This window comes from Natator depressus, chromosome 1, assembly GCF_965152275.1.
Source record: "Natator depressus isolate rNatDep1 chromosome 1, rNatDep2.hap1, whole genome shotgun sequence".
Classification (NCBI taxonomy): domain Eukaryota; kingdom Metazoa; phylum Chordata; order Testudines; family Cheloniidae; genus Natator; species Natator depressus.
In genome coordinates, this window is record NC_134234.1 from 218692859 (window position 1) to 218709375 (window position 16517).

The window sequence follows — 16517 nt, forward strand, 5'->3', positions numbered from 1 at the left end:
GTTTATTCAACACACTATAAGAGAAGCTGGTTTCAGGTATGCAAAGAACAGTAGAACTGTCAGTCACCAAACTGAAGGCTAGATAGAAGGAATGTGCTCTGCTACTTGCAGGGCAGTAATAATATCGTGTAATGTAATGCTCAATATGCAAGCAGGGCAGGGTTAACATAGGGTACTTGGTTTTGCTTTGCTGATGCTGATACATGATGGGAGTATTTTCTTGCACTGACAAGCTCAGTTATCATAGTCCCAGCACAAAGAATTTTCCAGTCTGTGGGAAAGGTTTTTTTTAACGACAGGATATGGCTCAGAAAAGATTTTATTATCCTTAAGTGTCGTTTTAAACCAGTACATAAAGAACTGTTTGTTCTTTTCTATTTCACTACAAACTTCAGTCATTTCATCTCATTTCTGAACATGCAGACACGGCATATGTCAACAGTATACTTCACAAACCATCTTGTTGATGCTGAGGGAAAATTGCTGTGAATACAATTACACTGGAAATGATCATTTGTATAGATGTAAGTGTTTCCTTTTTCAAGCAAGATTGTCTTAGGAACACACTTAGAATTATAGAATCATAGAAGATATGGGTTGGAAGAGACCTCAGGAGCTCATCTAGTCCAACCCCCTGCTCAAAGAAGGACCAACCCCAACTAAATCATCCCAGCCAGGGCTTTGTCAAGCCTGACCTTAAAAATCTCTAAGAATGGAGATTCCACCACCTCCCTAGGTAACACATTCCTGTGCTTCACCACTCTCCAAGTGAAATAGTTTTTCCTAATATCCAACCTAGACCTCCCGCACTGCAACTTGAGACCACTGCTTCTTGTTCTGTCATCTGCCACCACTGAGAACAGCCTAGCTCCATCCTCTCTGGAACCCCACTTCAGGTAGTTGAAGGCTGTTATCAAATCCCCCCTCACTCTTTTCTTCTGCAGACTAAATAAGACCAGTTCCCTCAGCCTCTCCTCATAAGTCATGTGCCCCATCCCCCTAATCATTTCCATTGCCTTCTGCTGGACTCTCTCCAATTTGTCCACATCCTTTCTGTAGTGGAGGGCCCAAAACTGGACACAATACTCCAGATGTGGCCTCACCAGTGCCAAATAGAGGGGAATAATCTCTTCCCTCGATCTGCTGGCAATGCTCCTAATAATGCAGTCCAAAAAGCCATTAGACTTCTTGGCAACAAGGGCACACTGTTGACTCATATCCAGCTTCTCCTCCACTGTAATCTCCAGATCCTTTTCTGAAGAACTGCCACTTAGCCAGTCACTCTCCAGCCTGTAGCAGTGCATGGGATTCTTCCATTCCTAAGTACAGGACTCTGCATTGTCCTTGTTGAATGTCATCAGATTTGTTTTGGCCCAATCCTCCAATTTGTCTAGGTCACTCTGGACCCAATCCCTACCCTCCAGCATATCTACCTCTCCCCCCAGTTTAGTATCATCTGCAAACTTGCTAAGGGTGCAGTCCATCCAGATCATTAATGAAGATGCTGAACGAAACCAGCCCCAGGACCGAACCCCTGGGACACTCCGCTTGATACTGGCTGCCAACTAGACATCGAGCCATTGATCACTACCCGTTGAGCCCAACGATCTAGCCAGCTTTCTATCCACCTTATAGTCCATTTATCCAATCCACACTTTTTTAACTTGCTGGCAAGAATACTGTGGGAGACCATATAAAAAGCTTTGCTAAAGTTAAGATATATCATGTCCACCACTTTCCCCATATCCACAGAGCCAGTTATCTCATCACAGAAGGCAATCAAGTTGGTCAGGCATGACTTGCCCTTGGTGAATCCATGTTGACTATTCCTGATCACCTTCCTCTCCTCCAAGTGCTTCAAAATGGTTTCCTTGAGGACCTGCTCCATGATTTTTCTATCTTGTATCTATCTTGTATCTATCTGAGACAGTACATCATTCATACTTTATCATTACACACAATGGCCAGAATTAAAAGCCAACAATTACCACACAGTGGAACTTTAATGACAAATTTGGAAGATGTGACAGAATAGACCCCTGTATTCACACTCTATGTACTATTGTAATAATCTTTATACAAAGGTATCATTTGGAAACTGGTAATTTGCTGGTCAGTATTGTCCTGGTAAAATATGTGGTATATAATGTGATGTTATAAGGTTCCTCTGTAAGGTGTTATTATCATATCTTCCAAACTCCACAGCCATGACCAAACAGAAGTTGGGAAACTGGTTTGTCTTAAACAAAGGAACCTGTGCTCTGCTTAATTTGCATTTAAGCAGTAAACAGAGTCATCAAGCAGGAAAGGAAGACAAAGGAAGTTCAAACAGGTGAAAAAACCAATTGGGAACAACCTTCCACATAGACTCTGTGTCTCCTGTTTCTCAGCTGGAAATGTTTTTCAAAAGGGGATCTAAGACTATATAAGGAACAAATACTCCAAGGCACCCTTCTCTCTCTCCCTGCCCATCACATTCACTGCACCTGAAGAGACAAAGGAAGCAGCCACTGGACTCTGGAGGGAGGGTTCTGACCTGAGAGAGTTTGATCAGTAATCTGCTGGAGCATATGGTGAAAAGTTTGCTTTGCTACTAAGATAGCTTTTTAAGCGGATACCAGTAAACAGTTTATCTTTATTTTTCTTGTAACCATTTCTGACTTTTATGCCTCATTATTTATATTCACTCAAAATCTATCTTTCTGCAGTAAGTAAACTTGGTGTATTGTATTACCTAATCCAGTGTGTTCAAACTGAAATGTCTGTGTAACTCCATTTAGGAAAACAAGTTGTCTGTGTATTATTCCCTTAAAGGAATAATGAACTTAATATATTTGCACTATCCAGAAAAGGGCTGGGCAGCACAGGACATACATAGGGCGTTACCAAATTCACGGTCCATTTTGTTAAATTTCATGGCCATAGGATTTTAAAAATCTTAAATTTCATGATTTCAACTATGTACATCTGAAATTTCATGGTATTGTAATTGTAGGGGTCCTGATCCAGAAAGGAGTTGGGGGGGGGTCACAAGGTTATTGTAGGGGGTGTTGCAGTACTGCTACCCTTACTTCTGCACTGCTGCAGGCAACAGCGCTGCCTTCAGAACTGGTCAGGTGGAGAGCAGCAGCTGCTGGCCAGGAGCCCAGCTCTAAAGGCAGAGCCACCGCCAGCACCAGTGCAGAGTAAGGATGGCCTGGTATGGTATTGCCACCCTTACTTCTGCACTGCTGCCTGCAGAGCTGGGCCCTAAGTCAGCAGCCACCACTCTCCAGCCACCCAGCTCTGAAGGCAGCACAGAAGTAAGGGTGGCAATATCGGGACCCCCCTAAAATAACCTTGTGACCCCCCCCCGCAACTCCCCTTTGTGTCAGGACCCCCAATTTGAGAAACACTGGTCTCTCCCGTGAAATCTGTATAGTATAGAGTATAAGTACACAAAAGACCAAATTTCATGGGGGGAGACCAGATTTCATGGTCCATGATGCGTTTTTTATGGCCGTGAAATTGGTAAGGCCCTAGACAGACATTTCTGGGGGTAAATCTGGAACTGGGAGTGTGTTGGGGGTCACATGACAGCCTAACCAAGGCTGGTAAGAGCCAAGGTGTAGCTGGCTGGCTGCAGCACACACAGAAACATAGCTGGGACTGATTTACATGCTGGAAGCTATTTGGGAGCAGTCGAGGCTGCAGGCTACAGCAACAAGGCACTGTAAAGGACACCTGAGGTTACAAGGCAGGGTTGACATAGCTACTCATTAGTCTGGATTGTACTCTGGCATGTCAGAGAGGGTGGCCCTTATGTTCATGTCCACAGAAAGTGTCACCACATAGAACTATGCAGGAGTTCACTTGATGTAACTGATGAAAGTGCACTGGAATGGGCATACAACCCCAGAGAGCTGAGCTTATTTTACTCCATTTTTCTCATCTAACTCTTCCTCCCAGCCTATTGGCATCATCTTATGGCATATTCAGACACTGATTGTGCATATGTATTCTGTCAGGTTGCCAATGTTGAGAGCATTTATTGCTCTGTGGTTTGGACACATTGCAACCTAGATATTCATGGTGAAACTATGATAGATACAGGTAGCAAATTTACAAGCCTGTGCATTATATAGTCCATAACAGCAGATAAACCATGACACCTCAGTTTTCATAACACTCAACACAGTGTAATTTCTAGAGCTATTACTGAGCCACAAACTGGACCAGGTTAACAATGGTGTCAACTCTCATAATTTTAATGTGAGTCTCATGATACTTGGTGTGTTTTTCAAAGCCCCAACTCCTTGAGTCATGTGTTCACCTGAGACTCATTTTTTAAGTAAGTTTCTACCTTAGAAAAGCTTGAAAATGCTCCCTAAAGGCTCAAAATATTTTTTTACATTTCATAATTTTAAAGCCAATCTCACGATTTATGGGGCCTGACTCATGATCTTTGTTCACTTGGAGTTGGCAATATCAGGATAATATGGCTGCTTGGCCAAAGTTCTACACTCAGACTGAGGCTTTCCTGATGCAGTTCACAGTTCAGTTTACAGAGGTGCCCTCCAGAGACTGTTTTAAAAGACAACCACATCTGCAACTTTCACAATAAATAAGATCACTAGTGAGTGAGTTTGCAGCAAGGCAAGCAAAATACAGTGCATTCAGTTGCCAGGACCTGGGAGAGGCCAACAGCAACGCAAGTAAGGAAGAGGTGTAAAATAGTAATTAATGTCTATGATGCACTTTGAGATCCTTGGATAGGCAGATATTTTTGTTGTTATGGACAAATCTAGTATGTACACAGTGATTGCCACATGATATTTGGGGGAAAATCATGGATGAGTCCCATAAAGTTTTGACAGAGTCATGGAGAAAACTGTCCCACATGGAATGCGCTCTGTGCTCAAATAAATCCCATTCCATGTGAAAGAAGACACTTGACAGCCTGCCCAGTATTGTCTCCCAAGCCTTGTGGAACCTGCAGAAGGTGCTCTCCATGCGGTCTCCACAGAGGAAAGATGTGAAGACGGAGCAGACTGGGAGCAGTATTAGGCAGGCTGGGGGCATGGGCAGAGGGACTCCTGGGCTGTATGTATTTATATACATATATTATATACAAAACACACACAGCCCATGGCTCCCTCTTCCCATTTTTATATACACCCAGCCCCCACCCCAGTGATAGAGGCTGCCACAGTCAGAGTGAATCCCTGGTAATAAAGCTAGCTCCAGTCCTTGGCCATTGTGACAAAATGGGGGTTCTGTCTCTACCACTTCGGAATTTTAGATAATTTTATGAAACTATATCATCTGTACTGTGTCATGTAAAGCCTATATGGATGTGGCTCTGACCTGAATTAGCAGGGTTGTGGTATGTCTCTGCCAGGACAGACACTAGTAAATGAGCAGCACTCAACTATCATCTTTTCAAAGTAAGACACGTTGCGACAGTAAGTTGGTTCTACCTGGGAGAAGACACTTCCTCTCCTTGTCTGAAGGGAAAGGGGGTTGGGAGTAATGGAAAATTACCAAAAGGCAGAACAAAAGAAGCAGGTGGCCCCAGCAGGAGTCTATAAAGGGACTCACGGGTGGTGGCAGGGGGAGAACGGGAGGAGAGAGCCATTTTGCACCAGGTTAAGATGAGGGAGGCTGCTGCAGGGTCAGGAAGTCAAGGGGCAAAGGACTTCTGAGAGAGTTCAACTGTAAACCAGAAGCTTCACACCTTTGGGGTGGAATTCTATGAGAGGGGTGTTTTTAAATACTGGGGAGTCTGAAGGGTCAGCACTGTATCCAGAGGGGTTAGGTGGCTGGACAGCAAGTTCCAAGATTCAGAAGGGGTTGCCAGATAGGACATCTACATGCTGAGAGTATGCCTAGGGCCTCCAAGGTTGGGGTAATGACTGGACTCTGTTCAGGCTCCTAGAGCTTAAAACACCACTGGGAATTCAGAGCACAGAAGCTTGGATTCCTCTCATCGCAATCCTAGTAGGTGGCCAGGAAGGGGAGGGAATCCAGTCCTCAGCAAAAGCCAGCACATACTAGCCTTTGGGGGCTTGCTAGCTCCCTAAGGCATATGCAGTACATTTAATCCCCTATTGCCCTAAGCATAATAAAATATTAGTGCTCGACTACTGTACCATCGCAGCTTTCCTTTCTGTTATGAGTCCACAGACCTAACAACATTCCTAACGTTCAAAACCATACTCACCCCAGAGAGCCATGAAAATGGAGAAGAAGACTGTGGCCGGGTTGTCAAATAAGTGGCTAGCGCGTGCTGTAGCACACGCAGTGCTGAGGTTCCAGTAGTCACAAGACTTGTCACAAAGAGGGCACATGGTGAACGCTTTATGCTGGTCACACATCTCTTTACTATAAATAACAAATGCAAAGATGTCACAATGGATTTCTAATGAAAAGAAGGGAGCGTTTGTGTTTTGTCCTCTAGTGCATTCAGCCATTCACAGCTACTGCATGCTGTTATAGTGCATGGGCTTGGAGGCTTCAGCACGTGCAGGTACTGTGCTGAAGGAAAACCAATGCAAAATAATAAACCAATCTGATTGCTAGATTTTATTGGAGAAGAATTACTCACGAAAAATGTGTATTAAATATAATTAAAAGAAATCAAAGCCAACACTGACATCCTGAATCGGATGATCCAATTTGAGACACAGGAAATACAGATCAGCTTTTGAATGCATGAGAAAAAAAGGATTAAATTTGCAATGAGGTAAACTCCATGGGCCAAATTCTGGCTTCCCTTTGACAAAACACACGTCTCTAACATGGATTAACATCTCAAACAAGAACATGTGCTAAATGTCACATTAATCAGTGCATGAATCCTGGCCAAAATTATGCGGAATATTTGGCCATGTGCAAATAAGAGGAAATGTGGCTCCACAAATCTCCATACCACACTGTAAAGCTATTAAATGTACCCATACATGTTAGTTATTCCATTTCACAGATGGAACTGATCACCTGGCCGCTGCGTGCAAAACATTTTGCAGGATATGCTGGGCCAGATACTCTGCTGATGTAAACTGGCATACCTCCATTGAAGTCAAGGGACTTACACCAGCTGAGGATCCGGCCAAGGAACAAACACTCATTCACTTCTGGACGAAACATCCTGCTTTCTCCTGTGCTTCACTTTCACTTGCGGAACACTTGGATAAACACTGGGTATTTTCCCAAGGTAAGCTTTTAATGCTACTCTGTAGCATCTTCTGCTACAAAATTTTGGCCAAGATTTTCTAAAGTTACTCGTTATTTTGGGTACCTCCCGAAAGTGGGTGCTCAGCACTTGCAAAAAATCCGGCCCCTTGAAAGTGTCTCAAATTGGGTATCCAAAAATTACAGCCCCCAAACACACTAGTCAGTCAGTTTTGAAAATGTTGGCCAATTCGTCTCATCTCTCCAGACCCAAATGTGCATGTGATGCTCTCCTGTCACAATTTGACTCAGTTGTTTATTTTTTCAGGGGAAAGAATGCTAACCTAAATTTCCAAACTCTGATGAAATGTACTTTAAAACAACAATTGTAAAGCTCTCCCTCCTGGTTCATGCATTTAAACGCTAAACTGTATGTCCTGTGCCTCAGATTACATCATCTGATGTAGTACAAGCAAACGTCCATTCTCACCAAGAGACACCAGAACCAGAGTTACAAAAATACTGCAACACCGATTGTCATTTTGACAAACTAATGTGAACATTTTCTAAAGTTTTAAAAATTTCTATTTAAAAAGTTGTTTTTAAAATATGCATTGTTATGTACTATATATTTATTCAATTATCTATGGTCTTTAACTAACCACCACTATTTTCCTATAGGCTAAGCCAAAACCTACTGATTTTACTGTGTAAGCACCCCAGTCCTGCGAGCAGATCTGTATGCAAGATCTTGATGCTCACATGGAGTCCCATTCACGTCAGTGGTCACATGCTCAGGTGGCTCTTGCATTGATCAAATTGCAGGATCATGGCCTTACAGAAGAATTTACCAGACCACTTCACTGGACATATACTACCGTTAGGTATATGTTAACTTTACACTATTCTGGTTTGTGATTGTTTGCTTTTTGACAAACATCTGATGTGATTTTCTATCATCATAGAAGTCAGTGATGGAAAATGATTTATTCCTTTTTACAGTCAAGACCATCCCTCTGGAAATTAATTCATTTTAATTATGTACAGCTATTTCCAGTCATGACATAGTTAAAATAACACTCTCTTGTTTTGTATTTGAAAAGGCAGCAGAGAGTGGGGCAGATATATCTTTGCCATAAGTCCCTCTGCAGGTTTAATGTTAGCATAAGATTTGCTTGAGAAGGGCACAGCTGATCTTGATTAAAAGTTCATTCAAATCAGGTCAAAAAATCTAAATCAGAAATGTTATCAATCATCATTTACCAATCATTGATAATTGTAATGGTCTTGATCTGTTTTTCTGCACAGCAATCATATTTTAAAACTTGCCAATCTACCTTAGCTAATATAGAAATTACCATGCTGGATCAGACCCAAGGTCCATCAATCCAGTATCCTATCTCTGATGGTGACCACTTAATGCTTCAGAGGAAGCTGCAAAAACCCAGCAGTGGTAGTTATGGAACAACCTGCCCCTAGAGAAAGTTTCATTCTACCCCTTATTATTTAGAGGCTGCCTTATGCCCTGACCATGAAGGGTTTTATTCCTTCCAAAAATTTTGGTTTTCATTTTATGTGTAGAAACCAAGAATTAGGTTAACTCAGTATATTTAGGGAATACCTCGATAATTCAGCAGACACAGAGGTAATATTAGAATCCAGCATTGTAATTTACAATGCCCATGCTTCAAAAGCGTCAATTTCTTTAGCAAACAATCTAACCATTTCATTGCTTCTTTACTGATAAATTGCAAATTACCAAAAGATTCCTACTTTTACATTTTTTTCACTGAGGAGTGAGCATTTGCATCAGAATTGATTAAAATGTGTCTTTATTCATAGCCACATCAACAGAAAAACAAACAAACAATAGTTTGGGGAACCAGGAATTAGGGAAATACTGCAGACCCCAAATGTAGAAAAGGCTAAATTTTGATCAAACTACCCATGCAAATAACTTGATTTACACAGGATTAAGAAAGTGATATGAAACCCTTTGAAGACAATGGAAATACTTCCCTTCCATTCACTTCAATGAGCTTTGCACTACAACCTAATCTTGGAAATAAGGGAAGCAGGACTTTGCTTATGTTTATAAACACACACAATCTGATTGAACTGTCATTATACTAATTTTTATATTCGCCAACTCTGCTATATGTTTAAATAGGGCTAGTCAAAAAATGAAAAACTAGCTCTACGAAACATTTTTTAATTAAGAAGTTGGTTTTTTTGCTTCAGAAGGTTTGAAATTGACTCATTTTTATTTACTTGAAATTTCGCAATTTTTTCCACTATTTTTTTTTATTGGAAATCTTATTTTTTTTCACTTACTGAAAACCTTCAGTGTATGAAAAAAATGATCGTTACATTGAGAATCTTTTCTATTTTTTTCTTTTTAACATCTGCAAGAAAAAAACACAATATGTAATGGAAAACAGAATTTTTTGACAATGTCAAAACATTTTTGCAATTTTTTTGTGGCGGATTAAATACATTTTTAATAGAAAAAACTTTTCGTTTTAAACATTTTGACCAGCTCTCATTTAAAAATTTCAAACCATTTATGTAAACAGACTTTATATTATATTTGAACAGCACCACTTATTCCAAAGGTATCATTGTTTGCAATATACCAAGTTGCAGAACTCTAGATGTATACTTGTTATATCTGGAAATCTGTACTAACACAGCTGCAGTTATTTCACTGTGATCCTACATGCAAGAAAGAACACTGAAATAATCTTATTCAGATCAATAAATTTACTCACATGTTTTAGAAGAATGCAATAAACTTACTGAGTGTCCTTATTTCAATGACTGCACCTTTGAAGATCCAAATAAACATTCTGTTGCTTTACATTCAAATACTGTATTACACAGATGCAAATGCACACATATTGTGTAATGTGATATTAGAATGAATTACAGTGGAATATGACCATGTGTTTATTTGGCTATTCAGTGGTGAAGCTATTGAAATAAATATGCTCAGTAAGTTTATTGCATTCTTGTAAACACACAAATGAATTTAGTTGGTCTGAATAAGATTATTTCATGTGTGTAGGATCCTAGTGAAATAAATGCTGCTGTATTATACAGATTTGTTTAATACTACACAAATGTTCCTCAAACATATTAAAAGTCATTGCAGTTACTGAGGATCAATAACATAACGTTATAATTATTGAGTAACAAAATACTGTTCACAGACAAGCTTACCTAGGAATGTCACTTTCCATGGTTATACATCCATAAAGAAAAACTATTATCCCAACTACTGAAGATGGGATAAGGAATTCTGTATATAAACCCAACCACGCAAAATACAGTCCTATTTTTTCTCCAAAATACTTCCTGAAAAAGAAAAGAAAGAAAATATATTTTAAAGGTGTCATCTTCAGTATCATTTATGGATGTGTTTCAAAAATCCCTGCAACTGATATTCAGAAATTATAAAAGCGGCAAAGAGTCCTGTAGCACCTTATAGACTAACGTTACAGTCTTTTCACAGTTTTTTGTTTAATCCTGAGCTGATGGTGTCAAATTTGCAAATGAACCGAAGCTCAGCAGTTTCTCTCTGAAGTCTGGTCCTGAAGTTTTTTTGCTGCAGGATGACTACATTTAAATCTGCTACTGTGAGTCCAGGGAGATTGAAGTGTTCTCCTACAGGTTTTTGTATAATATCTAATATCTGATTTGTGTCCATTTATCCTTTTATGTAGGATAAACACAGTTTGGCTGATGTACATAGCAGAGAGGCATTGCTGGCACATGATGATGTATATTACATTGGTGGATGTGCAGGTGAATGAATGTCCACCATCAGCTCAGGATTAAACAAAGACTGTGAATGGCTAGCCAACTACAAAAGCAGTGTCTCCTCCCTTGGTGTTCATACCTCAACTGCTAGAAGAGGGCCTCATCCTCCCTGATTGAACTAACCTCGTTATCCCTAGCCTGATTCTTGCTTGCATATTTATACCTGCCTCTGGAAATTTCCACTACATGCATCTGACGAAGTGGGTATTCACCCACGAAAGCTTATGCTCCAATATGTCTGTTAGTCTATAAGGTGCCACAGGACTCTCTGCCGGTTTTACAGATCCAGACTAACACGGCTACCCCTCTGATAATTGACAGAAATTATAAGAGATATGTGATGAAATCCTTGCCCGGCTGAAGTCAATGGGAGTTTTGCCATTGACCTCAATTGGGCCAGGATTTAATTCATGGTCCTAGCATCTGGTGTGAATAAGTGCCGACTTCTGCAATGCTTACCCACACTAATAGTGTTTACTTACCTCAGCAGTCCCAGTATCTTGAATGAGTATGGGCCATAGGATTAGGCCCTATGTGAATAGGCTGATACATCAGAGAGTGTATTTTCAGACTAACAATTTTTAACATGAAAACAGGACTTTGGGGCACACCCATCATTGGCCATTCAGGTACAATATATATCTCTGACATCCTAACCTGCCTTTACAGTGGGTATGCAAAAGTATACAGCATGGTAGGGAACAGTTAATTGTAGATAGTGATAAATACTTATCAGTATTCAGCCCAATTTCTTCATGAATCAAACACAACAGGATGTATACCCAGCTCTGATGAAACTAATGATCATTCCAAAGCACTGTTAGGAGTGATTATAAATATAGTAGAATACTGAGAGTTTCAAAAACTCCAGGGAACTCTGAGACATTGCGGGAGGAGTAGGGAGAAAGACAATATGATGAGATTTAGTTAAGATTTTAAAAAACAGTGTGCTGAGAAATATCTCACAAGCCAAAAAATAAAATAAGAGACTGTTGGATAGAAAAGAGTAGTTCAAAAGAGGGTTCTGGGAAAGATATTGCACATTACATTAATTAGACACAACCTCTAAGGGTAGTGGTAAAAAAAAGCAAATGTAACACTAAGAGGTAGCATAAGGATATCACGTTTAACAAAAGAAAGGCAACAAATGCTCTCTATAAAGCCTTAGCGCAGACATGCTTTTGGCTTGATTCTGATCTCATTTACATTAGATGAGTTTTACCCTGATGTAATTCCATTGATTTTGTTTAAATTGTTTCTAATTTACAGTGGTCTAAACAATATCAAATTCAGGGCCTTGGACTTCTGAGCACACTGAGCATTGATAATTTAGTAGCTTATTCTGCTCCTATTGAAGTTAATGGCAAAACTTGAGCTCAATGACAGTAGGATTGAGCCTTTAGGAAGGGTAACTGCAATCATAAAACAGTTGTAGGATATGACCAATAGAAACCAACACATATATAACATGGATAGCCTAGCCAAAATACATCAGAAGGGAATATGATAACTGAAAATATGCTTGAGTGATAATGACATCAAAGCACGAGGAAATATTTAAGGAAATTAGGAATGGAAAAGAAAAACTAATTACCTGAAATGAAAGAAAAGTACATTTAAGTGAGAGATAGAATTAGTTAAAACACATATCTATGTGAGGTAATTTGAGGGGGAGTGGGATGGTTTTGGTGTTCATGATTGGACCCAGTATCTAAATATTAGGGCCAATTATTAATAGACAGGAAAAGCATTTTGATGTTATTGATCCAAAACGGAAAGTGTATGACTACAGTCATATATAAAGTACCACAGCTAGTTCCTGTTCTCAGTATTGGGAACTACTAAAACATCTGAGATATCACAGAGCAGATATTTATTAATTTATAAATTATGTTTGGGATTGTTTAATTTAAAAAAAAAAAAAAACAACATCTTTTTTACTCTTACAGATTCCAAGTACTATATCTGCCTACAGTTCATTATTTGTGATTTTCAACATGATCCTGCACACCCTTTGTCAAGAACATGGGAGGTATCTGAATTGATTTTATGAATGTTACGTGTACTTCTGTGAGTTTGGTAGTTCTTGGGTTGCTTCCTAAAGGAAAACTAAGGGTTAAGTCAGTCTTCGGTGTTTTTTTGATTTCAGGAACCAAAGTCAATGGCTGTATATGGACCCAATCACTGATACTTAAATGACAATACAGGTGTCAATTCCCATTGGGAATTAGTCATTTAAATGCCTTTGAGGATATAGGCTTTGGAAACTGTTAAAAGGGCACCCCTGATGCACAGAGGGGGAGAGGGAGGGTCTGCAGAGAAGCAACCTATAACCCAGTCCCCAGAAGTGGGAGGGTTCCAGGGGTAAGTCAAGCCTATTTAAGGTTATGTCTACACTGGAGACCTTACAGCGGCACAGCGGTACCACTGCGACTGCACCACTGTAAGGTTTCCAGCGTAGCCACTCTATGCCGATGGGAGAGAATTCTCTCTTCAGCATAATTAAACCACCCCCAATAAGCAGCGGTACCTGTGTTGGTGGGAAAGTGTCTCCCGACAAGATAATGTTGTCCACACCGGCGCTTCTGTTGGTGAAACTTATGTTGGTTGGGGGCATGTGTTTTTTCACACCCCTGACTGACAAAAGTGATAGTGTACACATAGCCTAAGTCTTGAGAGAAATGCTAAAATTTAGGTAAGACTACTGTGCATGAAGACCTTTGTTGTTTTAATCCTTTTCTCTCCGATTGTCATGTTCCTATGAATAAACAAACAATATTTTGTTTTGAAGACACTGTCCTGTATCACAGTATTTTCATATTGATCACAACTCCAGAAGGGAAGGCAATAGCAGTGGGCAAACACAACTGGACCTGTTGAGGAAATATGGATGGTAAATAGGGGTGAGTTAACCTGGAGACCAAGCCTAAGAGTGAGGAGAATTGCAGGATTCCACCCTGAGAGAAGAGCAGGACAGGGCTAGTCACTTGAACAGGGACCCGTAGAGAGACTGCAGTACAACGCAAAGGTACAACTCACCCTGAATCGTTACAAGCATACTCAAATGAAAGGAACTTAATTATGCAAGTTAATACCTTTCACTTCAGTAGGACAAGCTGCATAAATAAGGATTACTTACATGCGTGATTATTTGCAGGATCCAGCCTCTAAACAGCTTATATGAGTTTACTGGTTAGCATATTATATTTATCCCCTTATAAAATCTACAAACATTCACACTGCAATTTAGATTGTAAGCTCTTTGGGCCAAGGCCATCTTTTTGTTCTGTGTTTGTACAGCTCCTAGCACAATGGGGGTCACTGGAATACAAATAAATAAATAAATAAGCTATTTAAGTGAGAAATATAACTGTAACTCATAGGGCTAGTCATTTGCAGTAGAATTTGTACATGAATCATGCATTTGGCAGGGATTTTGTTTTGGAGTGTATTGACTATATTTGCTGTTATTTGTGTATAGTTTTATTAAAATTGTGACTAAAAAAGTATTTTATAAAAAAAAATATGAATAAATAATGGGTCCAGTCATGGATTTGCCACAAACCTCATATATTGGCCAACATGTAGCTGCACTACCCCAGGGGCAGACTAGGAAGCAAGGAATCACTATAAGGCTTCAGGTTTCCCCCTGCTCTCCGAGGGAACATACCCTGCGTTGGCTATATACCTTGTACAGCATACTTCTCCCAGGGAACCAGTGCAGATGCTCTGGCAAGCATGATGGGACGGGGTCAGACTCAGTGCTCCATGTACTCCTTGCCCCTTCCCCCACACATGCATGGGTGATATGGGCAGCTGGCACAGCGTTCTAAGGGGGCACCTTCCGTCCCATTCTGCCCTCTGCAGACAAGCAGGACGGGCCACAATCTGACCTTAAAAGACCAGAGCTGGCAGCCTTCTTTGCTATGGCTGTTGGCTTGAACAAGGCCCATAAAGTGGCAAAGAAGGTATCTGAGCCCAGGCAGTGTCAGAGGAGAGATCATCGGATCAAACGCACCAAGTTCATCAGAGACAAGATTTTCCAAAGTCAGTGGGCTCATGGCTTGTGAGGGTTTCTTTCTATGGGGTTATTAAAACTTTCCAATGATAAAAGTAATCTGAAATTCATAAAGCAAAGGGTTGCTATTCACATCTGTGCCAAGAGAAAGTGAAAAGAGCTCAACAATGTCCTGGCAGCTGGAAGGAAGGCAGCTGCCAGGAAGGCAGCTGCCAAGAAGCAGAGAGCTGCACAATGCTCTGTGACTTAAAATGTTTTCAAAAAGAAAAAACAATGTTAATGGCTATGCCCGATATAAGTACTTGTCCTGTGCTAGTCTCCTTGATTTAAGCTCAAAGGAGCAGAGGTTGAAATAGTCCAAGGTAGACCGATGATTGTGCTTTGCAGTGTGATGACAGGCTGAGATTATTTAGCCAACGTAAGAAATGGTAGAGATACGCTCCTTCCTCGTATTACAGGCTGAGTGCCTTGAACCCTCACTGAAAATAAACGGAGCTGAGGGAGCACAATATCTGGCAGGTGGCATCAAGGGCCTGATCCAACACCCACTGCAGTCAAGCTGGACTCTCGTTGCCTTCAGTGGGCATCTGTCAGATCACACCCCAAGATCCTCACAGGACTGGGCCCTAACAGAGGACATCACAGAGGTACATACACCTCTCAGAGCTCACTGGCACACGCCCATCGGCAGCCAACCAGCTCTCCCTGACAGGGTTGAGGAAGATAGGGTTGTGATCTTGCCTCCTACCCAGGCCCATTGAGGTGGCTACTGACACTAGCACCATGCAATCCCTGGCCTCCGGTGAGCACAAGGACTGATACTGTAACCACCACAGTGGGGAAGAGGGTACAAACAGAGGAAGGCTACTTTCATGTCCTCAAAACTCTGTCACAATCTGGATCTTAAGCATAATATAGTCAAATTGAGGAACTCACATAGTCCCAGGGCCATCCAGTCAAGCAGTGTTATCACACTTCATGGTTCAGGGTATAACAGAAAGGGAATAAGAAAAAAAACAACCCACCCTCCCCCACCGCTGAACCATTTAGGAACCAGCCAGTCCTTGAGGAGAGATATTTAACTGGGTGGACTTCTGGTCTAATCCTGTCTCTGATTGGCTCATGATGCCAGTCTCCATTGTCTACTTGATAAATGTTCAAACAAGCACCTTTGTGCTTCCTCCCATGTTGCCCCTCATGCTTGGGAGGAGCTCTCCATAAACATCCACAGAGCTACCTCCTCCTTCTCCTTCAAACACCTCTTTTACCAAGATGCCTATAATAAAACCTGACAACGTTTAGGCTGGTGCTATGCTGAGATGACTGCCTGTCATGCTGACCAATATTATCTCATTGTTTCTTTGTGCTCCTACCTGTATCCATCTGTTGTCTCTGTCTTACGATTACATTGTACATTTTTGGGGGCAATGACTATTTTGCTCTGTGTTTGTACAGCACAATGGGGTCCTGGTTTATGATGAGGGTTCCCAGGCACTACCACAATACAAATAACGACATAAAGCAT

The 16517-nt window shown here is 40.9% G+C and overlaps 1 protein-coding gene and 1 pseudogene across 1 annotated transcript in view; one reads left to right on the forward strand and one right to left on the reverse strand.

The window, feature by feature from the left end:
- ANO2 (anoctamin 2) overlaps window positions 1-16517 on the reverse strand; it is a 265370-nt gene that overhangs the window by 148233 nt on the left and 100620 nt on the right. The window contains exons 10-11 of the mRNA XM_074935844.1: window positions 10375-10509; window positions 6203-6363 (exon numbers count right to left, since the gene is read on the reverse strand). Coding sequence (XP_074791945.1) covers window positions 6203-6363; window positions 10375-10509 — 296 coding nt within the window. The remainder of the gene's footprint in view (window positions 1-6202; window positions 6364-10374; window positions 10510-16517) is intronic.
- On the forward strand, window positions 13861-15242 carry LOC141993159 (large ribosomal subunit protein eL36-like; annotated as a pseudogene).